Source organism: Gopherus flavomarginatus, chromosome 4, assembly GCF_025201925.1.
Source record: "Gopherus flavomarginatus isolate rGopFla2 chromosome 4, rGopFla2.mat.asm, whole genome shotgun sequence".
Taxonomy (NCBI): Eukaryota; Metazoa; Chordata; order Testudines; family Testudinidae; genus Gopherus; species Gopherus flavomarginatus.
In genome coordinates, this window is record NC_066620.1 from 161,776,686 (window position 1) to 161,802,292 (window position 25,607).

The window sequence follows — 25,607 nt, forward strand, 5'->3', positions numbered from 1 at the left end:
ACATTTACACACATGCTTAACTCTGAGCATATGAGTAGTCCAATTGATTCATGTGCATTCAGTTTAGCAAATGTGTAAATGTTTGCAAGACTGGAGCCTGCATATTCATATGTACTTCACTACAAAAAAATCCATCAAAACTTCCCCCCCAGTTCCATACTGTCAGAGAATATCACGTTTATGCAGAATTTCATATTAACTGATAGCACATACTTATGCTGTTGCGGTTGCCATGTGATGGGTCTGCAGGGATTGGCAGCTGGAAGACAGTCAGAACTTTTGTCATTAGAGGAGTATTAGGCATCTGGAAAAGAGAAGGAGGTCAGACAGGGTGGGGAAGTCAGTTGTCTTGTTACTAGGGGTAATTCTGGGACCCCTCTTCCAGTAGGATTGTGCATGGTATGAATTAGGACAGAACTTGGCCTGAAATTTGAATCTGAATATACTTTTAAAAGTTGTGCATCAAAAAATGTCTTATATGCATACCTAAAATGGATGCTGATTAATCTGTGTCAGTGAAATGGTTTATTATTCATCACTACATTCAGGAATACAGAACTCTTCAGGTAAGGCTATATGTCCCATGATGGTTATGTCACTGCTGTCTCCAGTAACCTATTTAAAAAGACATAGCAAGCAACTCTTCTGGTTCCTTCTCTGCCACTCTGCAAGCATCGATTGATCTAGGCCAGTGATTCTCAAACTTTTGTACTGGCGACCCCTTTCACACAGCAAGTCTCTGAGTGCGACCCCTCTCTTATAAATTAAAAACACTTTTTTATATATTTACCACCATTATAAATGCCGGAGGCAAAGTGGGGCATTGAGGTGGAGGCTGACAGCTTGCAACCCCCCATGTAATAACCTCATGACCCCCTGAGGGGTCCCGACTCCCAGTTTGAGAACCCCTGATCTAGGCTCATATATGGTTTTCTGAGACACAGAGGGTGCATCTACACTGCAGTAAACAATGCATGGCATGGCTTCGGCTGGCCTAGGTCAGCTGACCTGGGCCTTAGGGGCTCCAGCCTTAGGGCTAAAAATGACTGTATAAATCTTTGAGCTTGGGCTGGAGCCCAGGCTGAGACCCCATACATGGGAAGGTTGTGCTGGGTAGCTGGATAGGTGGCTACTGGGGCAGCTAGAGTTAGGTAGCTGCTGGTGGGTGCTTAGGAGAAGTTAGCTGGGGCAATGTGGTGGTGGAGGTTGTTGCAGCTGCAGGAGGATGCAGGAGCCAGTGTTGGGTTCCTCACTTTGTCCTTCTGCTGCCACTACCTCCTCTTCTCACTGCTCCTTTCTAGCTGTGCTCAGCAGAGGGAGCAACAAGCCGGGAAGCACTTGGTTGCCTGCTCAGCAGACACCACAGCAGCCCCATGTGATCAGAAGACAAAATTTCAGGCAAATGCCTACTGCCTTCCTGCAGCTCGGGTGGCTGAGATGGAAGAATGCAAGACCCTTGACAGACTTGCAAGCCAGACTTTCTTATTAAACAAATGCAGATTTTACTTTGCTGCAAATATGGGGATTGCAAGATCCTTGCACCTTTTCATTCAGTGAGTGTAAAGAGCTGTGGCCATTAACACCGACTGCTGAATTTCCTTCTTTGAAAAGCTCAATGATTGCAGTAAAGCTTCTTCCTTATAGTCATGAGGCTGCAGCTTAAATGCACTTTGATTACTTTTCTTCAGCGTATCTAATATTTATCATTATAGATTACAAAATAGGATGCTTCAATCTGCCTTAGTATATGGCCTTTTTGGTTCGTAGGCTACTTTTAAATATTTAATATTAAAGGATTTGTGCAAAGGCTTAATAAAAAAATTGGTTCTGCTTCAGGGACTCTGAATAAGTAATATAGCATTGTGGAGGTGTCAAATGGCAGTAAAGGGCTTGTTTAACAAGTCTCTTTTTCCAATCAGTTTATGGGCTGCATTGTCAGGGGAAATAATTGTTCCCCCAGCTGAAGATGCTGAAGTCCTCAGAACACCATGTTGCTTGCTTCAGTGGCTCTGCCCTGGCACAAAGAGAACAAATCCTTGGATGACTGAATGTTCCCCTCCTAAAAAGCACATTAATTGTCTTTCTGTGCAGTGTGGCTAGTCTGGGGACCTTTCATCTTTACATGTGGGTTTCACAGGACCCTACTAAAGTAGCCTGTACTCACTGAGCTGAGCTTGGCTACCACAGAAAGGGCAGTGCCAGGACAATGGTATGTTCCCCTTCCTTCCCTGACACTGCAGAGGCTCCTCCTTGGGAGTCCATGGGGTAGGAAGGGATGAGAGCTCTCTGTGGGATTTTCCTTCTGTGATGATGCAGTTCTAGCGGGACTCAACTGAGAGTGCCAATTCAGGACCAATTGCTTAAACAGGGCAGTTACAACCCAAGGCTGGAGTTTTTCCACCTCTAAGGCAAACCAAACCAGCCAGACAGAGAGGACTTTGGTTTCACCCCACAAGCAATTTCCTTAGACACTCCAGTCTCCCAGTATCACCACCAGTCCCACTCGTCTTGGGGATGAATGGTTATGAAAACCAGCACCCCAATAAAAGAAAATGGTTCTCTCGATCCCAAAGGACCAAGCCCCAGACCCAGGTCAATATACACATCAGATCTTACTCACAAATCACGCTATTGCCAATCCTTTAGAATCTAAAATCTAAAGGTTCATTCATAAAAGGAAAAAGATACAGATGAGAGCTAGAATTGGTTAAATGGAATCAATTACATACAGTAATGGCAAAGTTCTTAGTTCAGGCATGTAGCAGTGATGGAGTAAACTGCAGGTTTAAATCAAGTCTCTGGAATTCATCCCCAGCTGGGATGGGTCATTCAGTCCTTTGTGTAGAGCTTCCTTGTAGCAAAGTCCCTCCAGAGATAAGAAGCAGGATTGAAGACAAGATGGAGATGAGGCATCAGCCTTATACAGGCTTTTCCAGGTGCAAGAACACTTCTTTGTTCTTACTGTGGAAAATTACAGCAAAATGGAGTCTGGAGTCACATGGGCAAGTCCCTGCATACTTTGCTGAGTTACAAGGCGTATCTGCCTCCTCTCTATGGATCAATGGTGTAGCTGATGGTCCTTAATGGACCATCAAGCAGGCTAGGCAGAGCTAACACCAACTTGTCTGGGATGTCTCCCAGAAGCACAGTACAAATTTGAAATACAGACAGTATAGAGCCAATACTCATAACTTCAACTACAAAATGATACATACATATAGACACCATAATTATAACCAGCAACCCATAACCTGATCTTAGACACCTTATATGACCCTCTTTACATAAAATTTGGTGCCACTAGAGGACCTTGGTTGCAACCATGTTCTATATGGTCTCAGATTATATCAATAATGTCACACCTTCCTATGGAGAAATGTGGTGCCAGTTACTGCAGAGAAAGTCTGCAGTAAGTTACAATGCTTACCTCCTTTCTGCTGTTCTAGGGACAGATGCAGGTGAAGGGATCTCATTGGAGGCAAGACGTTGGGGGAAACAAGTGAAAATGTGAAGGTCTAATGTCTCCATACACAAGCCCTTGTCTCTGAAGATCCACCCCTGATCTGTGAAGGAAGAATCAGAAAAAAATTATAGGAGAGTTTAAACACAAGAGGTAAAATCCTAATCCTATTGGGGTCAAAAGGAGTTTTGCCATTGACTTCAGTGGGGCCAGGATTTCACCCATAGACTTTCAACTTCCCTATGCAGGTTCACCCTGCACAGAGGAGCATCCAGCTCTTAAAATAATGTGGGCTGATACATATAATAGAAAGGTTTATAATCCACTAACGCTTCATTTATTTTGGATTTTAGTGCATCCCTTCCCTCATGCTTTGTAACAGAAAGGATATTTTTCTTTAAAAAAAGCAAAGAGTCAAACAATAGCCAACAGAATTTGCCAGAGGTGACCATCATCTTTCATAGTAAGCAATGTGAAAGCGTAGGCATTGCACACAGCACATCTGTTACTGCAGAAACATAGTGTATGGCTTGTATTGCAAAAATAAAGTCATACAAAGTCACTGTCTCTCATTTGTAGGTTGGTAACCCTGGTGAGCCTGGCCTTCGTGGACCTGAAGGAAGTCGTGGACTGCCTGGCATAGAAGGGCTACGAGGCTCACCTGGACCTCGCGGTTTGCAAGGTGAACAAGGTGCTCCAGGTCTGCCTGGCAGCCAGGGTCCAGCAGTAAGTGTTATTTTTATGTTACACAGATTTTTCTGTCTCTCAAACACCACCTACAACAAGGTAGCAGTTATAATGGAGATGTGTTTTGCTGCTGGTGGGTTAGGGACATGCATATGAAGCCCAGATGTCTTCAAACACCCCACACATTCTGGAATACATTATTCCTTTGTAGGTGGTAGTGCTACTGAAAAGAATCTGGGGGCTATAGTGGATCCCAAATTGAATATGAGTCCACAGTGTGATGCAATGATGAAAAAGGCTAATATTCTAGGGTGTATTAACAGGAGGGTCATATGTAAGACACGGGAGGTAACTGTCCCAATCTACTTGGCACTGGTGAAGGATCAGGTGGAGTGCTATGTCCAATTCTGGGTTCCACATTTAAGAGAAATGTGGACAAACTGGAGAGAATCCAAAAGACAGCAACAAAACCGATAAGATTTAGAAAACCTGGCCTGCAAAGAAAGGTTAAAACAAATTGGGCATATTTAGTTTTGAGAAAAGAGGACCGGGGGAGGGGGAATCTGAGAAGTCTTCAAATATGTTAAGGGCTGTAATAAAGAGGACTGTGATCAATTGTTCTCCATGTCCATTGAAGATAGAACAAGAAGTAATGGGTTTAATCTGAAGCAAGAGAGATTTAGGTTAGATATTAGGAAAACTTTCTAACTCTAAGAGAAGTTAATTTCTGGATCAGGCTTCTAAGGGAGATAGTGGAATTCCCATCATTGGAGGTTTTAAAATTGGACAGACACTTGTCAGGGATGGTCTAGGTTTATCTGGACCTGTCCTAGTATAAGGGATGGACTTGTCTTCTCAAGGTCCCTTCCAGCCCATATTACTATGATTCATGTGACAACTGGCTACAATGTAGCAATGTCACATATCTGAATAGCTGGAACCTATGGTACTCAGTCTGCAGCCTGATTTTTTCTATTCATGTTCTTATACTGCATACATTCCTGTGGTATGTGTGTGTATTAAGATCACAAAAGTGGTCCATACACTGATACTCCCATTGACTTCAATGGGACTAGTCACGTGTAAGGTTGAAGGTCTGGAACTTGTATCATCAGCCAATCAGAGTCTTAATTGCATTCTCATTTTATAAATAACTATTGTATATTAACTGCTATTAAATATTTTTATCCCAGGGTAGAGAGCCAACAGATCAGCACATTAAACAGGTCTGCATGAGAGTCATGCAAGGTAAATAATTGCAGTGTTTAATCTTTCTTGTGCACTTAAAGCAGGGGTGTCAAACACCAGTGCGCTGGTTGGATCCAGCCTTCTTGATGTATTACTGTGATCCATTTGACATATTCAGATTCTGCAGAATCTAAGCTTTGATTTTTTTAAAAAAAGTAAGTTTCTAGCCTTCCTAGTTGCAAAGATAATCTTCCAGTGTGAAGCAAGTTTAACCCAGAGTCCACAGAGAACCTGGAACAATCACTCCTGTTTCATTTATTTTATGGGGGTGCTCCATCAAAAGCCTGATAATGACATTTTAAATGTCACCATTAACTATTTGATTGCTGATCATTTAGCAGAAAGAATAAGGGAGGAGAGGGAGTACAGCACATAGGAAAGCAGGAATTGCCGCAAGGAAGAAAATGCAAAGGGAAAAAAAGATGACACAAAGGAGAGGGATAGAGAAAGGGAAGGAAGAGAAATAAATACCAGAAATAAGACTGGTCCTAAAGTTGAGCACATTTTTCCATTAAGTGATATTAACTGTGAGAAAAGCTATTGAGCAAAGAGAAAAGAATTGTGATAATATATAATTATTACACAAAGGCCATCCTGTGCCCTTGATCTTTATGCAAACTCTATACTGTCTTCAGAGCTCAGCTGTGGAGTAAGGGTGCTTCTAAAGCTGTAACATTTATTAAAAATTGAACTTGCCCCATAAACAGAATGAGTTTTATCTCCCTGGAGTAAAGAAAGTAGAATTTGGATGAGTTCATTGTACTCTTTCTTGGACTGAATGCTTTCCAATGAAAATAACCAATAAAAGAAACATTCCCCTCACTTACACCCTGTGCAATACTGTTGACCGATGCAGGGACTAAATGGAGGCAGAATTTGGGGCTTTATCAAGCAGAGACTGTTTTCATGCAAATAATTGTGGACTAAGTCCAGCAGTATTGGGCCCCCTGTTCATTTAGAAACAAAACAATTGCCAAATAGGCTCATTGTGTCCAAAACAATTTAAAATTATATTTGTAGAGTCAAATCCTGCCCTCTTCCGCCCAGAAACCCATGCAGCCCTATGGAGTTCTCTGATATAAGTCTGCCTGTCTTGGGGTTTACATCAAGCTAATTACTGTCATCATTGAGGGGAGAGTTTGTATTTATATGTATACTTGGAAGGATTAGATTTGTTTTTTATCAGTAAGTGCCAAAAATACTTCCACTGCTAATAATCAAAATTTAAAGATAGGCAAAGTTAAAAAAATGCTGCTTGAGAACTTATTGGAGTTTGATTTAAGAATATTTACTTGGTATATGTGACATGTGATACTGATAGTGTGTTTTAATGGTTATAAAGCTTAAAACTTTTTGAATGTTACCACCTATTGTTATTACATAATTATTATATGACTTGTTGTAATAATTAGGCCTAAAAATTTACCCTAAATGTAAGCTCAACTGTAAAAAGTATGTCAAAGTTCATAAAATGTCGAAATAACTGATGATAACAAATGTTAATGAAAAAAGGGATGAAAAGAAGAAAGACCGAATTAATCTTAACAAAAGGACCTACTAATATGGTTCAAATACTATGATAAAATCATACTCAGTAAAAACAAAACATCTAACACTAGAAATTAATAATTGGTGTGTCATAAAGTAGGCCTAATTGGTAAACAAAATGAGGGGATGTGCTATTCTACCCATCACTGCATTTTGGGGTCCTTAAAAAAAGAGACTTTGTGGTAAAAAAGATGGAAAAACAGATGGAAACTATTGAAGCAAGCTTCACCATCATTGCTGCCACCCTGCCATTTCTTGGAACCCTAGGCCTTCGTCATTCTAATCCTGAAAAACTCCCAACCCAAACCAGGCCAAAAAAGGGAATCCAAATAACATTGCCACCTTTACTGGCTCCAGCTTAATCCCAGACACCACCTAGAATAAAATAAAATCAGACTTGAACAGCAGCAGCAGCTCTTGCTCATCTCAATTTATTTCTTCTTTTATCCAAAAACCGATTACTACCATCTTGGATACTGTCCAAGAGGCCGGCAAATAAGAGGGGATTTCCTTCTGAAAACTCCTTCCAGCTAAAGGGAAAGAGAAAAAGGAATGTTGTTAAAATAAAAGCCTTACCTGAGACTTTTACATTTCAAATACTTGAACTGTTTTTCCTTCTTCTTTATATCTTTAATAAAAAGTTAAAAATTGGTGTGTTTTCTATAGTACTAAGCAAGCTAAAGTTTCAAGCATCAAACCCTGAACCTTGTTTACATTGTTTAATGTTAGACAGTAACTAAATTATGTTAACACATTTGGTCCATATATTCCATCAACATTAATATAGCAGACCTTTCATAAGTTCCTGCAAATGTGAAAATTTAAATAAATAAAAAATTCTAATATCCCATAATTTGCACAACTGTGAAAATCTAAATTGAGAAAAATAGAAAAAAAACACATTAAAATAACTGGTGATATTGTTCATCAAAGTTACAAAGAAAATAAAAATCAAATTCTGCCAAACCTGTTTATATGTTAGGAATTTGCATCTCTATTTATTAAATTGGAGAGTGGATTAAACTGTGGTTTGAAAAAAAACATCATTGTGGGCCAGATGCTGCAGTCTAACAGTGCAGGACCCGAATGTGGAGATGAGGAGGAAAGGCAGCTTTAAGCCACCTTTACACTAACCTGATTCTGTGGCTGACTAGTGGCTGGTCCCACTCCCAGCGTAAGAGCAGCCTCAGAGCTGCTCTGACTTGCTCCCAGATGCTCATAGCCCCATGGAACTTTTCCATCAGCCAAGGATAGCCAGAGCATAGCAGTGCTTCAGACTCTCCCTTTCCCCAGATATGCCATGCCCCAACCCCAGTCCGGGGAAGAGAAGTGGGTTAGAGCTACTATGCTGGCTCTACATGTCCTGCAGATCCCCCTTACATAACAGGAATCCCCAGGCAGATATTTAAGCAGCCAGTTCTTAGGAGAGGATCTAGCTCTCTATCCACAATGGATATTGATTGGTAAGAATTTTAGAACAAGAGCTGGAGAACAGCCTCTCATGGGAACCCCCGCCCCCAGGAGAAATCACTGTCATGATTCCCTCCCTTCCACTATGGTCCCATTGGGGAAGGGATTACTATCTCTGCCCTCCCCTGTGGAGCAAGCACAGATCCCTGCAAAGCCTTGTAGCCAATTGTATAGACCATCTGCCACGGCTGCCCCAAAGCCTGTATTATCTTTTTTGCAGACTCTCCTCACATCTGGGAGAGGACAATGTTTATCCCCTCATACCAACTCCTGCCTAGGCCTCAGCTTTCCCTATCGAGGTTTAAGGACCCACAGAGTATCCTGCAGGTGGGAGCAACTGTGCCAAGGGGTTGTCTGGGCCTTCCTACTTTTGTACAGAATAGGGAGAGGGATACAGAGAGGATTGCCTCTGCTTGAGGACCTGAGACAGCCAGTCCCACCCATATTTCAGAAAAATGAACATCTCTTATCTATCAAACAGTCCTTTGCAGCCCATTGAAGTGCCAGTCCTTTTGTGCAGAGAGTTCCCTGCAGTTCCCGGTGATTATTATGGTAACTGGAGACTGGAAAGTGTTTTTATGAAAAAAGTAAACTTTGCATAATCTGAAATCACTATGCTTTAAATATGATGGTATCTGCCTGCACTCAAAATGTGATTTGCCATTGGTACTTGTTCACTGTTAAATTATAACGTTCAGCCATCCACTTGCAATATATATAAAAATGTAGAGTTGGTAGGAGCCTTATAGGATTAAGTGACATGTCAAAGTGAAAATCATGGGCAAATATTCAATCCCCTAACTCTATTTGTTTGGTGGGATTTGAGTCTAAACATTTTTAGAATCCTTGAAGCGCCAAAGAGATTATTAGATGTCTGCCATAGAATAGAAGATGCCCTTTGGATATTAGGCCATCACTTAGCAGGATGACATCATTGTTCTTTATTATTTAATTTGAAAATTCTCAATGTTTTTTTTTGAAACTGCCCAACAGGATATATCTTATTTCATTTCAGATTTGATTGCTCTAGCAAAACAATATTTTGATCTGTCCGTTACGAGTATTATAGGACCTTTCTAAAAGAAGTGTTCTCTTGAAAGGTAGAAAATGCAGGGCTGTGGAAGAGGCTTATAATGAGATCAGCCCTAGAACTTGAAGCATACTTACAGGCATCACAACTAGTGATGAATAAAATGATCTGGAAATATCGGTATTGTCCCATTGTACCCATTCAGACCTCTCCAAAAAACATTCAAACCTTTCAAATATTCATATCCAAACTACATTGCTCCTGAAACCCACCTTGTTTAAAGACAACTGCCTGAAACCCAGCTCTTCATGCTCCAAATGTGTCTCTCACCTACATATTGTCTCCTGCCTTCTATGCAGCTGTCCCCAGGCTCCCCCAACTGTAGCACCTTCCTGTCCCTACTGGAATCATGTGCTTACACATTCTAGGATCTCTCTGTTCCTTTCCTGTTGAGAAGAGTGTGTTTAGCCAAGAGAAACAGACTGTCTGGCACAGAATTGGGACTGACTGTGCCTAGGAATGGCTGTTAAATGTAGGCGAGGATCTCTGGACGGAAGAGAACTGAATAGTCTGAAAAGGGGACCACTGCCACTAGAATGAGTATGGCAGTGGCTTGAAAGAAAAGGAGGAAGAAAGTCTGTGGAGGCCATTCTAAGGAACATTGAGGAGTTGATCCTACTCCTATAACAATCAAAAGAGTATCAGAGGGGTAGTCGTGTTAGTCTGGATCTGTAAAAGCAGCAAAGGATCCTGTGGCACCTTATAGACTAACAGACGTTTTGGAGCATGAGCTTTCATGGGTCAAGACATGGCACATGAGTAATTATAGAGAGCAGCTCCTAAACCCACATCTTCAAGGGAAAATACTCAAATTTGCACTTAATTAGCCATGGCAATGTGCATAAATTCAATCTGTAAGTGTGCATGAATTTTTCTGCATGTTTCAGATGGTTACTTGTCTTATTAAAGTCAATGACAAATCTCTTTTGATTGGCACCTTATAGACTAACAGACGTTTTGGAGCATGAGCTTTTGTGGGTGAATACCCACTTCGTCAGATGCATGTAGTGGAAATTTCCAGGGGCAAGCATATATATGCAAGCAAGCTAGAGATAATGAGGTTAGTTCAATCAAGGAGGATGAGGCCCTGTTCTAGCAGTTGAGGTGTGAAAACCAAGGGAGGAGAAACTGGTTCTGTAGTTGGCAAGCCATTCACAGTCTTTGTTCAATCCTGAGCTGATGGTGTCAAATTTGCAGATGAACTGAAGCTCAGCAGTTTCTCTTTGAAGTCTGGTCCTGAAGTTTTTTTTGCTGCAGGATGGCCACCTTAAGGTCTGCTATAGTGTGGCCAGGGAGGTTGAAGTGTTCTCCTACAGGCTTTTGTATATTGCCATTCCTAATATCTGATTTGTGTCCATTTATCCTTTTCCGTAGAGACTGTCCAGTTTGGCCGATGTACATAGCAGAGCGGCATTGCTGGCATATGATGGCGTATATTACATTGGCGGAGGTGCAGGTGAATGAACCAGTGATGGTGTGGCTGATTTGGTTAGGTCCTGTGATGGTGTCGCTGGTGTAGATATGTGGGTAGAGTTGGCATCGAGGTTTGTTGCATGGATTGGTTCCTGAGCTAGCGTTACTATGGTGCGTTGTGCAGTTACTGGTGAGAATATGCTTCAGGTTGGCAGGTTGTCTGTGGGCAAGGACTGGCCTGCCACCCAATGCTTGTGAAAGTGTGGGGTCATTGTCCAGGATGGGTTGTAGATCCCTGATGATGCGTTGGAGGGGTTTTAGCTGGGGACTGTATATGATGGCCAGTGGAGTCATGTTGGTTTCTTTCTTGGGTTTGTCTTGCAATAGGAGGCTTCTGGGTACACATCTGGCTCTGTTGATCTGTTTCCTTATTTCCTCGTGTGGGTATTGTAGTTTTGAGAATGCTTGGTGGAGATTTTGTAGGTGTTGGTCTCTGTCTGAGGGGTTAGAGCAGATGCGGTTGTACCTCAGTGCTTGGCTGTAAACAATGGATCGTGTGATGTGCCTGGGATGGAAGCTGGAGGTATGAAGGTAGGCATAGCGGTCGGTAGGTTTTCGGTATAGGGTGGTGTTAATGTGACTATCACTTATTTGCACCGTGGTGTCTAGGAAGTGGACCTCCCGTGTAGATTGGTCCAGGCTGAGGTTGATAGTGGGGTGGAAGCTGTTGAAATCGTGGTGGAATTTTTCCAGAGTCTCCTTCCTATGGGTCCAGATGATGAAGATGTCATCAACGTAGCGTAGGTAGAGAAGGGGCGTGAGTGAACGAGAGCTAAGGAAGCATTGTTCCAGGTCGGCCATAAAAATATTGGCATATTGTGGGGCCATGCAGGTGCCCATAGCGGTGCCACTGATCTGGAGATATATATTGTCATCCCACACACAGATGGAATACAAGCGGTCAGGAACAGTATCCCTGATGATGCCACAGCACAACTGGCTGCCGAGCTCTGTGCCTTTATCCTCACACACAACTATTTCAAATTTGCTTGCATATATATACCTGCCCCTGGAAATTTCCACTACATGCGTCTGACAAAGTGGGTATTCACCCACAAAAGCTCATGCTCCAAAACGTCTGTTAGTCTATAAGGTGCCAATCAAAAGAGATTTGTCATTGATTTTAATGAGACAAGTAACCATCTGAAACATGCAGAAAAATTCATGCACACTTACAAATTGAATTTATGCACATTGCCATGGCTAATTAAGTGCAAATTTGAGTATTTTCCCCTGAAGATGTGGGTTTAGGAGCTGCTCTCTATAATTACCTCATGTGCCATGTCTTGACTTAGCGTTATATGTAGGATGATATATTTCTTCCTTATTTTGGTATTCTTTACATGCCCTTTCTTTTGAGGCCAGATACTAACATTAACTATAGTAAAACTGAAACCCACTCATCCTGTAAAGAGACACTCTTTATTTTCTATTTTATTAATTTTACAGATAGACATTTTACAATGTAAATAATTTATTTAGATGATTTTAGATTCTCACAGCCACAAAATGTTTTGAGCGTGAGGTTCAAAAAGCACAAGACACTACTTTGTAGGATGCGTATAGGGTAAGCAGCTTGCTATTGACTGCACTGGCTCACAGAGGCCTCCTGTGTCATGGCTTATGGAAAATGCCCTGTAGAAACGTTGTGTGATGTCATGTGCACCATCCCTCTCTAACAGCGTCCATGGTACAGTATTTGCTGTATGTCAGCTATCCTTTCTCCTTAGTGACAATCAAATACAAAATGCTCTTTACACTCTTGGGAAAGCCACTTAGGGTCTGTCAACTAATTTAGGGTCTGTCTCTTAATTTCTCCCTTCCTGTTTCTTTCTTACAGAACAACTTGCTCAGCTAGCAGCCAGCCTTAGGAGGCCTGAATCTGGTGCTACAGGTCTCCCAGGACGACCTGGACCACCAGGTGCTCCTGGGCCTCCTGGCGAAAACGGCTTCCCAGGACAGATTGGATCCCGTGGTTTGCCAGGTCTTAAAGGTCCTCCTGGTGAGATTGGTTTTAAAGGTCCAAAAGGTAAGAGAAGCTGTAATAGGCTTTTTAATTTGTGAAGCATAAATGCTGCCTGCTTTTTGGTAAGATGCTTACTTATAATATGGAATCAAATCACACTGAAGTGATGTTGACCTAACAAGGAACTAATTTAATCAACACAGAGTATGGCCTCATGAGTTATCTGAGTCGTAAAGCTTTGAGCACTTCGATTTTAGGATTAATGCTGTAACCTCCTTTCTCTGCTGGCTAAGTGGCTGAATTTAAGTCTCTAATTTTTCTTTCCTTTTTGTTTACTTTAACCTGCTAAGCCATGAGTTCTAGTGTCTCTGGGTACATCTAGACTGCAAAAAAGCCCCCAGCAAGTCTCTGAGCCCAGGTCTACGGAGTCTGGCTCATGGGGCTGAAGATATGGCACTAAAAATAGCAGTGAATATGTTCCCACTTGGTCTCGAGCTCAGGCTGTGAGACCCAGTCTCCTCACTCCATTTCAGAGCCCGACTGGGAACATCTCACTGCTATTTTTAGTGCTGTAGCGTGAGCCCCAGGCTGTATACCCGGCCTCTGAGATTTGCTGCTGGTGGTATTTTGCAGTGTAGACATACCCTCTGAGGCATAGAAAGATAAAGGGCTGAGGGACTAAGGGCCAAATTTTTAAAGGTATTTAGGTGCCTAGTGGGATTTTCAAAAGCATCGAGGCACCTAACACCCAGATCCTTCTTAGGTGGTTCTGAAAATCCCACTAGGCACCTAAATACCTTTAAATCTCTGGCCCAAAATGACTTACCTAAGATCACATAAGCCTCAGTTCAGCAAAGCATTTGGTCTTAAATACAACCGTAGTCATCCAATCACTTAACCACATGCTTAACTACTGTGCTGATCAGGGATGGACTTTTGAATTGTGGCCATCATTAATAAATGGCAGGGTCTTGATTCCTAGTTAATCCCTAGAACTCTCCTCACACCCATTTACTGTATCTCTTCCCCCTACTCAGGGTGTGTCCACACCAGTGGTAGCTAATACATGGTAAAATCCTAGGGCGGACAAGGCAGCTTGGCCTTTCATACATTAGTAAGTTGAGATAAACAGTAGGAAGGAGAACTAGCAGGAAAATACATTTTTTTCCCTAGTGAAGACAGGGCCTTACAGTCTTCTCTCTTTTATTTACCTTGTCAGTTTACATCTGCTTAGTTTTTACCATGCCTCCAGTATGTTCATCCTGCAGTTCACACAGATGGTGCTCTTTGTCTTCTGATACGCCCTCTGAATGTAAAACCAGCCATGTTTCATCAACAAACATCACTTATTCATTAAACTTTATGGTAGTATCAGCCTATCATTTTAAATCCATCAGATCTCTTAGCTTATAATCAATGGACAAATCTTCCTTACTGTTTTCCTATAATAATCAAACAAATTCTACATTCAGCACCATTGCACTGTACATCGCAAAATCTATTGATCCTTTGAAAAGGTGAAATCTGTGTTAAGGAATTGGCTTACCCAATGTATTAAAAATCTTTATGTAATCTAAATTAATAATTTTTTGTTCCTGATTGACAGGGGTTTTTCTTTCAGAGGATGGTTGGGGGAAATTTTCTGCAAAACTAAAGTACTTATTTCTGTTTCCAGCCAGCAGTGGGTTTTTTTTCTTCCCTTCTTGAATAAGGGCAGCAACAGTGTCCTTTTAAAAATTCTGTTCCCTTGCAAAACCCTCTGGGTAATAGGATTGGAGTGTTAGTTTTTGTCAAAAGCAAAATCATAAAACCCTGATGAGAGGTACAGTATACAAGGAAAACACAAACTTTAATTACAGTGGTGCTAGAGATCTGCAGCTACATTAATGTAGGAATTGCTCAAGGAATTATTTTCAAGAAATTGTATGGCCTGTGTTACATAGGTCAGACAAGATGATCACAATGGTTACTTCTGGCCTAGGAATCTATGAATATATAATATAGTCTCACCCACATTCTCTTCTTACAAAGCCGGAAAAAAAATTGAGGCACAAAGGTTCACATACTGAACACTCTTTACCTGGCCAAAAATGTAATTATAAAATACAAGAAAGAAAAGTTTAAGCACAGACAATAAATGAAAAACAGCAACTAGAAAAAGCAACTTCCCATAACGCCATGCTTCCATGTTACCCTCTGGTAAATTTGTGGGTGCATTTCTAAATACCTCAGTGGTAGTATATGTCCTATACCATGCAAAGTTTTTGCAGCAAAGAATGTTTTTTAGGCTGTAAAACATCCATCACCTGAAATTGGGTACATTTGTCAGTAATTGTGCTTTGGACCAACCCTTACAGAAAGGTTTCTTTGCATGTAATGGTCAGGTAATTTTTCTGCACTCTTGAATACAAGAGAACTAGGGTAGGAAAGTGAGATAAGTTCAGGGAAAGCTGCTGCAGAGGCTTCAGTTCAACCTAAACAACCAGAATTGCAGGAGCATTTTGATGTTGTTTGTTTAGGGTAGCTATCTGAGACATTTCAGTCTGTATCTATTTTGGCACCTAGACATCAAGATGATCAGTGCCTTAGAAACACAGATAAATATTAAATGCTTCTGATCTTGCTAGTTTGGCTTTGGAAGATGGAAAGAGTTTTTAACTGCTGTCAAGGAAAAAACGATTCTGCAGAAGAATTACATGTTGCCAGGGCCGCCCGGGGTGGGGGGGGCAAGTGGGGCAATTTGCCCCAGGCCCCACAGGGGCCCCCATGAGAGTTTTCGGGGGCCCTGGAGCAGGGTTCTTCATGCGCTCCGGGGGCCCTGGAAAACTCTCGCGGGCCCCCGGAGCTTCTTCTGCTCCGGGTCTTCGGTGGCAATTTGGTGGCAGGGGCTCCCCACTGCCAAAGACCCCAGTCCTCCTGAATCCTCTGGGCGGCCTTGCATGCTGCTGTTGATCTGTACTAAATACACAGTATGGCTCTGAACATGATAACCCCTGCCTTCTAGCCCTATTTTATTAATAAATGCCAAAAGGGTACATGGTGTTCTGCAGCAGCCAAACTGTGCCAAACAAATAACAGGTCCCTGCTCTGAGAATCAGTGTTACCATCTGAATGCACAGTGGTGACCAAGAGGTTATACAGACATACAAAGATGCGGTCCTGAATGCAGGGGGAAAAGTGAGGACTGGGAAAGTATAGCTGGGAGCTATTTGCAGAGAGGTGAACCCATGGGATTGGAAAATGTCATCCAGGAAGAGAGTCAAAAGAGAAAAGAAATGAGGTCCAAGCAGGGTCACTGAGTACTATGGATCCATGGAAGAGCACGCTAAAAGAATAGTCAGAGAGGTGAGAACACAATGCAATGGAAATCTGGAAGGAGAGTGTGTGAGGAGTGATTAGCTGTGTCAAGGGTTGAGAAGATTGGGTCTGAGGGAAGAGGTCTTTAGTGAGAGCAACTTTGGTGGAATGAAGGAAGGCAGAAATGGAAATTCAGTCGAAAGCCACTTTGAAGCAGGTCAAAAAGAAAACTGGAAGAAAATTGTCAGAGGGTGCAGCAGCTGTAAATGATACACTCGAGTTTAGTACAAAGAGGAGAGGCGTGTCTATAACAGGCAGTAAACACTATTCCAAAGTTTGCAGTAGTTTGGAGTACTAAAATATATATGGGTAATGTGACATCAAGGCCCCCTGCTGCTGTAATTACCAGGACAGGGTTAATCTCCAAGTGGCGAGGGCAGCTGTAATCTTCTCTGAAATTTGGAGATAGCAGCTTCCTCCTGTAGCACACATTCGGCATCCTCAATGGATATTCAAACATGTGTGCTATCTCAACAGCATCAGCTCAAATAATTTCCTAAAAAGTTTCTGCTGTGCCCTTTCTAACTAAGTGATAATTGGTTATTCTGGCTGTAGCGAGTTAGGACCATGAAAAGAAAATAAACCATTCTAGTTTTTATTCTAAACTTTCTCAAACATTATTAGATTTATACTTCAAGGGTTAAACTACTAACTTTCTATCTGCTGAGGAATGCCAAGAGACTGCATAGGCCTCTTCAAAAGAGGATGAAAGCATCTACAGTGACTCTATATGGAGTGGAGAGCATTTAATCCAGATGGCCAAAGTAGCAAAGATTTTAAGCTCCCACTCCGAGGTGAAAGTAATAATAAATTCTTACTGGAACGGGGCTGGCTCCAGCCCCTAGAAGGGGTGGGGCCTCTGGTGGAAGGAGCAGGGCTGGCGGGGGTCAGCCTCCCCCAGCCAGCCCATCCACGCTGGCTGGCCCCTGCCGCCCAGGGCTCCGGCAGCGATTTAAAAGGGCCCGGGGCTCCAGCTGCTGCATTCCTTATTCTTTCAGGTGCCTAATAAAACCTAGTTTGGATGTCAGAGAACATTCTAATAAGAATGGGGTTCTTTTTCTCCTGCCCTAGGATGTGGAGCCATGACATCCAAAGCAGTCATGCACAAACCCGCTCAGGATCCAGCACCTGAGAACTATTGTACTTTGTAGCCCAGCTACTTCAGCCTTTCCCCCAAAATGGCTTGCCTGTTTTGTCCTTCATGTTTTGTTTTTGACTAGTCTCTCTCAAGTTATTTTGGGTGGCACTATATGAAACATAGCATACTCCAATTGTCATTTTAGGGAAAATGTTTTTTTTAATGTGTCTGCCCTTGAGTGCAACTGCTGTGGATAGTAATATGCTGAAACCACATTGAATTTTTACAAGAATATAATTCATTGTTGTTTGCAATGTTGTAGTTGAGTTGGTCTCAGGATATTAGACAAGGTGGGTGAGATATCCTTTATTTGACCAGCAACTCTGGATGCGAGGGACAAGCTTTCGAACAACACAGACCTGAAGAAGAGCTCTGTGTAGCTTGGAAGCTTTTCTCTTTCACCAGCAGAAGTTGTAAAGAATGTGAGTCAGGCCATCGCTCAGGCCTGGTCTACACTACGCGTTTAAACCGATTTTAGCAGCGTTAACCCGATTTAACGCTGTACCCGTCCACACAACGAGGCCCTTTATATTGATAAAAAGGGTTCTTTAAATCGGTTTCTGTACTCCTCCCCAACGAGAGGAGTAGCGCTAAAATCGGTATTACGATATCGGATTAGGGTTAGTGTGGCCGCAAATCGACAGTATTGGCCTCCGGGCGGTATCCCACAGTGCACCATTTTGACCGCTCTGGACAGCAATCCAAACTTGGATGCAGTGGCCAGGTAGACGGGAAAAGCCCCACGAACTTTTGAATTTCATTTCCTGTTTGCCCAGCGTGGAGCTCTGATCAGCATGGGTGGCGATGCAATCCCAAATCCAAAAAGAGCTCCAGCATGGACCATACGGGCGATACTGGATCTGATCGCTGTATGGGGAGACAAATCTGTTCTATCAGAGCTCTGTTACAGAAGACAAAATGCCAAAGCATTTGAAAAAAAATCTCCAGGCTATGATACAGAGTCCACAGCACAGTGCTGCGTGACAACCGTAACGGAAAGCCAAAGAATCAAATGGACACTCATGGAGGGAGGGAGGGGGTACTGAGGACTACAGCTATCCCACAGTCCCCAGCAGTCTCCAAAAAGCATTTGCATTCTTGGCTGAGCTCCCAATGCCTGTAGGGTCAAACACATTGTCCAGGGGTGGTTCAGGGTATAGCTCGTCAATTTACCCCTTCCTCCCCCCCGTGAAACAAAAGGGAAAAAAATCGTTTCTTGACTTTTTTCAATGTCACCCTATGTCTACTGAATGCTGCTGGTAGACACGATGCTGCGGCAGTGAAGAGCAGTATTCGCTTCCCTCCCTTCCCCAGTGGTAGACAGTACAATATGACTGCTATCCGTCGTTATCATCAGCCCATGAGTGCTCCTGGCTGGCCTCAGGTGAGGCCGGCTGGGGGCACCTGAGTAAAAAGAGGAATGATTCCCAGTCATTCCCAGTAGATGGTACAGAACGGCTGGTAACTGTCTTCATCATAGCAACTGGGACTGAGCTCTATCAGCCCCCTCCCTTTCATGTGTAAAGAAAAGATTCTGTACTGCCTGGACTATCATAGCAGCGGGATGCTGGGCTCCTCTCCCCGGCACCACTTAATGTCCTGCCTGGACTAATAGCAGCTGGAGGCTGCCTCCCCCCTCATTTTATCTCACTAATGAGTCAGTGTTTCTTATTCCTGCATTCTTTATTACTTCATCACACAAATGGGGGGACACTGCAACAGTAGCCCAGGAGGGTTGGGGGAGGAAGGAAGCAACGGGTGCGGTTGTTGCAGGGGAACCCCCTAGAATGGCATGTAGTTCATCATTTCTGCAGGATCTGACATGGAGCGGCTGTGGTCTCTGGTTCTCTAGTATACTTGCCCCATATTCTAGGCAGGACTGACTCTATTTTAGATACAACATAAAGGAGGGAATGACCCGGGGAGTCATTCCCATTTTTGTCTTTGCGCCCCCGGCCAACCTCAGCCAGGGGCACCCATGACAGCAGCAGACAGTACAGAACGACAGATAACCGTCATCTCATCGCCAATTTACAGTGGCACAGCAAACGGTACAGAATGACTGATAACCATCTCCACTATCATGCAAAGGCAAATGAATGCTGCTGTGTAGCGCAGCAGTAGCGACTTTGTCAGCAGCATCCAGTACACATACGGTGACCGGGACAAAAGACAAAACAGGCTCCATGGTTGCCATGCTATGGCATCTGCCAGGGCAATCCAGGGAAAAAGGGCGTTAAATGATTGTCTGCTGTTGCTTTCCCGGAGGAAGGAATGAGTGACAACATTTACCCAGAACCACCTGCGACAATGATTTTTGTCCCATCAGGCACTGGGATCTCAACCCAGAATTCCAAGGGGCGGAGGAGACTGCGGGAACTATGGGATAGCTACAGAATAGCTACCCACAGTGCAACGCTCCAGAAATCGACGCTAGCCTTGGACCATGGACGCACACCGCTGAATTAATGTGCTTAGTGTGGCCACGTGCACTCAACTTTATACAATCTGTTTTACAAAACCGGTTTATGTAAAATCGGAATAATCCTGTAGTGTAGACGTACCCTCAGACATGCTTGCTCTGCACCTCACCAAGTGAGTCCTCTGCTAAACTCCCTTTCAGTTGTCCTGATAGTTAAATGCCTTGAGATAGAAAAAACTGCTTTCCACAGACTGTGAATGACATTTCACTAATTTACCTCAGGTGAAGCTGGTGAAAAGGGGGAGAGAGGACTTCCAGGCAGAGGACCAAAAGGCTTACCTGGAACAACAGGTCTTCCAGGTAAATATTCTGGGGTGTATGGAAGTGATAAGAGGAATATATAAGGGGGGAAAGTAAAGGCAGGAGGAGGAATTGACATTATAATTTTGAAAAAATTCAAGTGCAGGCATTTGTTAAGGAATCAGCTGTATGTCTGTATTTTTATATTGTATATAAACGGTTACACTGTCATGAACAAGGATTATTATCATCCTAATAAGAGAAATGGGCCTGGGCCTGATCCTGTTACCATTGAAGTCAATGACAAAACTCCCATTGGTTTCAATGGGATCAGGATTGGGACCAGCGTGTGTAAATCAAAAAAATGTCATATATGCAACTCCCATAATGACAACCACAGAAAATGAAAGAATCCTACCCATCAGCAACAGTGGAGTCCTCAAAGCCTCTGTTTACAATTTGAGGGCTTCAAATTACAGTTCTCCTCTACTTTTGTGGTCATTAATTGCCATGTTGCGTCACAGAATTCCAGAACCCAGATTCATGCTCATAAATGTAACACAATTGCCCTCTAGTGGTTAAATGAAAAGGTACATTCATTTTCAATATAACAAGTTCTCTCTCCCGCACATTTCTGAGTATATGTATGGATATAAGCTAATGAATGTCCTTCTCTGTGTAACAAGAATAATAGTAAACACAGATGTTTGGGATGTCTGAAAACCTCAGTTTATATAATATAAATGTACCACTTGAGGAAACTTACAGAAATTGCTTATTATTTCATCAATTCATTGACAATTTAAAGAGAAATACATAAAAACACACCTTGCTACTCAACAGATCTGCTCCCTGTGTGTATTGAGAGTCACATCTGACTATAGGACAATAATAATTTTTTAGTGCTTTTTACTTCTGTTAGCTCTAGTGAGTTAACAGCCTGGATTCTATCCTTCTTGTGCATCATCAACAGAATTGTTCACTAAGTTCTAATTATTAACACTGCAACACCACTGATGGCAGTTGAGCTGGACAGAGGTAACTATGGGGAGAATTTGGCCTATGGAAACCTTATTGCTCGTAATATGTGAGAACTCAATCAAGCTCTGGTTGAGTTTGGAGGGATGGCTAATAGAGAAACATCTTTTAATGTGTAAAGGGAACACATTTTATATAGAACTCAGAGTAAACATGGAACCCCACAAAGCTATTTAACAGTCACTTAAGAACAAAACCAAACTTTAAATAAAACAATCCACTTTTTATACCTGCCATGTAGTGCTTCTGTTTACATATATGTCCATTCTTCCAGGTGAACCTGGCAAACCCAGCTATGGAAGGGAAGGCCGTGATGGTGAACGAGGCCCACCAGGAGTGGCTGGTCAGCCTGGAGTACCTGGTCCTCCAGGTCCTGCTGGTCCTCCGGGATATTGTGAGCCATCATCTTGCACAGTGCAAGCTGGACAGATTGCTGGTAAGAACGTGAAAGGGCCATGAAAGTGCAATGCAAGTGCTGTGAAATGTTAGTATCAGTTTACTCTCTGCACGTACAGCTGACAAAAAAATTGGAGGAGAAACCTGCCAAACAAGGAGGAGAAACCTAGCATCCAAGGCTTCAATAGAACATACTTTAACACATTGTTGGTACGTTCTTACAAAAAGGCAACCAAAATTAGAATGATGGTGCTTACAAAACTACACAGGCAAGACCCTTTGGCTCTCTCTTCCCCCTTGGAGACAACAAGGCAGTTGTCTTAAACCAATTTCTTTTAAAAAATAAAGCCTTTTCCCAGTCACTTCTGCCCCCTCTCCTTTTCCCTCCCATCAACTAAATAAAGATAGAATGGTTTGTTTATCTCAGTTGTAGCTGTAACTTTTTTTTTGATACACTTGTAAAATAAATTCCATGGAGCTGAATTGAACTAATCAGATCATCTCAGCTATATTCATTTCACCATGTGTTTGTGTTGTACAATGTATACTAAGCCTCTGTCTCCAATCACTGTGATTTAAATTGTACAAACATGGCTGCCAGACCCTTCCTGTAAAAACATGCCACACTGAATACTTTGTATACTGTAAATCTCTGTAAATGTGTGATCACTGGGTTATCATGAGTACATCATGTACAACAATCTCCATACGTAATGCCGGTTTTCATTTTTGTCTCCAATTTGTGTTGAGTTCCTACTTTCATATGAAGCCTACTCCATCTCAGGTCCTTCTATGTGAAATCAAACTAAGAAGGCAAGAAGCCACTGTGAAGGGAATTTTAATAGCCAGAAATAAATGAGTTTGAGATTATTTATTTTAAAGGTCTAAAGTGACATCTCTGGTTGTATAAAAGGAAGAAATAAATAATGTTTCTTAATCCCTTGCATGTTTTTGTATGAATGGTCATATACACCACAGTTCAAAGAAATAGTTCAGGTAGAGTCTATCCCATAGAGATATCCCTGTTTCCCTTTTCTTTTACAGTTCTGTTGCTAGAGAAAAATGTGCCATGTGGATATTTTTGTTTCTTTCCACCATGTAAATTAAAGTTTGTGTGTTTTGGAATATATAACTTCTCTAAAGTGTCCTCTCTTGAGACAGAAATAAAACTTTCCTGATTTAATGCTTTTTCCCCCCATTGACATTAGTTTCCAAATAATTTTAAAATCTACACCTGGGTACAGGTGCCATAAATATTAATGTCTTCTAGTTCTTCACTTTTTTTGCTTATGCTCAAACCCTTCACATTTTTCTGACAGGAAATAAAAATGATGGCGGAGGGGGGAATCAGTCAACTAAGCTATAAGTTTTCCCCAGAAAATACAAACAAAATCAGTGTGTTTTGGGGAGGAGGGGAGGGAAATCCTGGTAAAAAAAAAGTACTTGAAACACTTTCACTTGATGAGACTGTACATTAAAGCGCAACATATTTCTGAGTAATTCCTTTGAGGGGTAGTAATGAAATTAACTCCTACCAGAACAATGGCAACCAGAACTGCTTCCCATCTCCAGAAAAGTCAGTTACTTCTTGTTTCTGGCACATACCAAGAGGATGTGGTGGCAGATCCAGCACTGAAACAGATGTATTGTCTAACTATTAAAATATTACCACTGCAGTGGTTGAAGCAGATCACAATAGGAGGAGAGGAACTCTCTAGTTTTGGTGGCTGTTGCAATGGCCAAGATCTTGGTGTTACAACAGCAATATGGCAGTTACAGGATGTACTTTTGGGAAGAAAATAAGGACAAAAGAAGAAAAGTACACAAAACTGGTTCGTGGCCCCAAGCAGGTCCACAGCCTGTGCTCTGTGTGTGTGTGGTGGTACTTATGAACATGTCTGTTGTGGAGCACCTGTTCTTATAAATTCCAACAGTTCGATTGGACCAGGATAGGGAATCTGTAAGGATGTAAAAATGAGTTAACAATGGGAGGTTTGGCTGGCTGTCCCCTGGCAAATTTTGAAATACATTTTAAAAGATGTTAAGACCTTAAAGGAGGAGGAGGTGTTAACTGTGAAATTGCCATAACACCTTTCCCCAAATAGCACTGCCTCCGTCATCCCCCCTCCATTCTTCTGCAGCAGCCAGCCTTGATAGGGGAAGCCAGTGGCCTTAGTGCCATTGAGAACAATGGGAGAGAGCTGCCATTTTGAGATGCTCTGAAAGAGACTTCTTTTGCCTCTGCTGAAGGAGAAACTCCAAGTTATGATGAATAATGGGAAAAAGCCAATTAATTCTAATTTTTTTTAAATTTTTTTTAAATAAATATATTCAAGCTTCATATATCTGCCACTCTTGTGTAGCGAGAGAATGGCCTAACTGTGAGCTTTTGGGACAAAAAGGTCTGACACTGAATGCTAAGTTTCATAAAGGATCCATTAAAAAAAATATTCTGAGAGATTTACTTGTAAGTATTCCAAAAAATTCATTCCGTACTCAGTAAATGTAATTTTGGAGAGAATACACTGTATTTGTCATAGTACATAACTAAAAGGTTGAATCCCTGTTTTAAGAACAGAACAACTCAACCTTAACAATAATTAAGGTGCTGCTGGAATTATTATTTATTACTAGTATTATGGTATGGCCTAAAGGCCCCAACCAAGATCAGGGCTGAGGCACTGTATACACAATGATAGCAGGAGAGTCCCTGCGCCCAAATGCTTACAGTCTAAATGGCCAAGATAGACAAAGTGAATTGCCCAAGGTCCCAGCAGGACACTGGCAGAGGCAAGCATAGAAGCCAGGTTTCCTGCATCACAGCCAAGTGCTCTGTCCACTATACCACATTGCCTCTCAGCTAAAGTCCTCTACTCTAATACCTACCCCCATGATGTCAACAGTGAAGGATCTGCCCCAGGGAGTTTAATTCTTTGGAAATACAGCACAGCACTTTTATGTAAGGTGATTAGTTCACTTACAAAGCAGAGTTATTTAGTAAGTAGAAGCTGGCCTGTGTTTTCCACAGATAGATTGACTTCATTGAAAAACCAAAATAGTTTAAGAGTAGGGAGCAATCCTGTGAGGTGCTGAGTACTTTCAATTTCTTGTAATTGCTTAGCTCCTCAAAGAACAGGGACCACAGTGAATTCAACAAAACATGAATACAACGTTATAGTTTCACCAACAAACTTTTATTTGGACTATATCAATGTAATAAAATGTGTAAAACTGTTACAAGAAAAGAAAAACCTGATAGACTGAAAACTCTTTCTCCAAATGTAATATAGTAACACCAGGAAGGAGTGGAAGAAAGAAACATTTTAAAGACAAAAAACATCCAATTGCTTAAAAAAATTATTACAGCCTTAAAATGCTAAATATTCCACAATAGAAATGAACGATGTAAGACAGAAAACGTAAACACATATATTAAAATTAAATAAAATAGAACTATTACGATAAATATATTTGACATTCTGGGTTCAAGTCAATGCAAACTTCAGTTAAGTGGATAACTTATGATTTTGCAGCAGAATTTCTACTTTGGAGCTGAACTGGAAAATGAATTTCTAGTTTAAAAAGCAAAATAAAACTGAGCAGTAAATCCTCAGTCCCATGAATACGCAACATGGACTGAGGTCTCACGGGTCATAATATAAATAGATGACAACCATATGTAATCTATGTGTATATACGAATCCAAGTGGAAATATCAAGAAAGAACAAGGAAACAAAGAAAAGAAGACGTGACATGGGTCACTGTTAATCAGAGTCTATAATGTGGACATCACCCAAAACAAATGGAAGTTCATTGATTCTTTACAAGAGAAGAGCTGAAGAAGTGCTGGCATTACCTACCTTTGATTTTCATTCCAAACCTCTGGCACAATAGTGTGAGTTAAGACTAATGGGAGTCACTAATTAGGGGTATGATGGCACCTACATTAATTCCTATATTCTGATTGCATAACGAGAAATAGCACAATTAGCTCTACTGCACTCTGGGTTAAG

At 41.8% G+C, this 25,607-nt stretch overlaps 1 protein-coding gene across 2 annotated transcripts in view; it reads left to right on the forward strand.

Moving 5' to 3' along the window:
• COL9A1 (collagen type IX alpha 1 chain) overlaps positions 1-22,512 on the forward strand; it is a 140,419-nt gene extending 117,907 nt beyond the window's left edge. For both annotated transcript variants that reach the window (XM_050950725.1, XM_050950724.1), the window contains exons 33-37: positions 4,040-4,186; positions 5,341-5,395; positions 12,817-13,005; positions 20,142-20,219; positions 21,472-22,512. In XM_050950725.1, the coding sequence (XP_050806682.1) occupies positions 4,040-4,186; positions 5,341-5,395; positions 12,817-13,005; positions 20,142-20,219; positions 21,472-21,656 (654 nt within the window). In that variant the 3' untranslated portion in view covers positions 21,657-22,512. The remainder of the gene's footprint in view (positions 1-4,039; positions 4,187-5,340; positions 5,396-12,816; positions 13,006-20,141; positions 20,220-21,471) is intronic.
• The last annotated feature ends 3,095 nt before the right edge of the window (positions 22,513-25,607 follow it).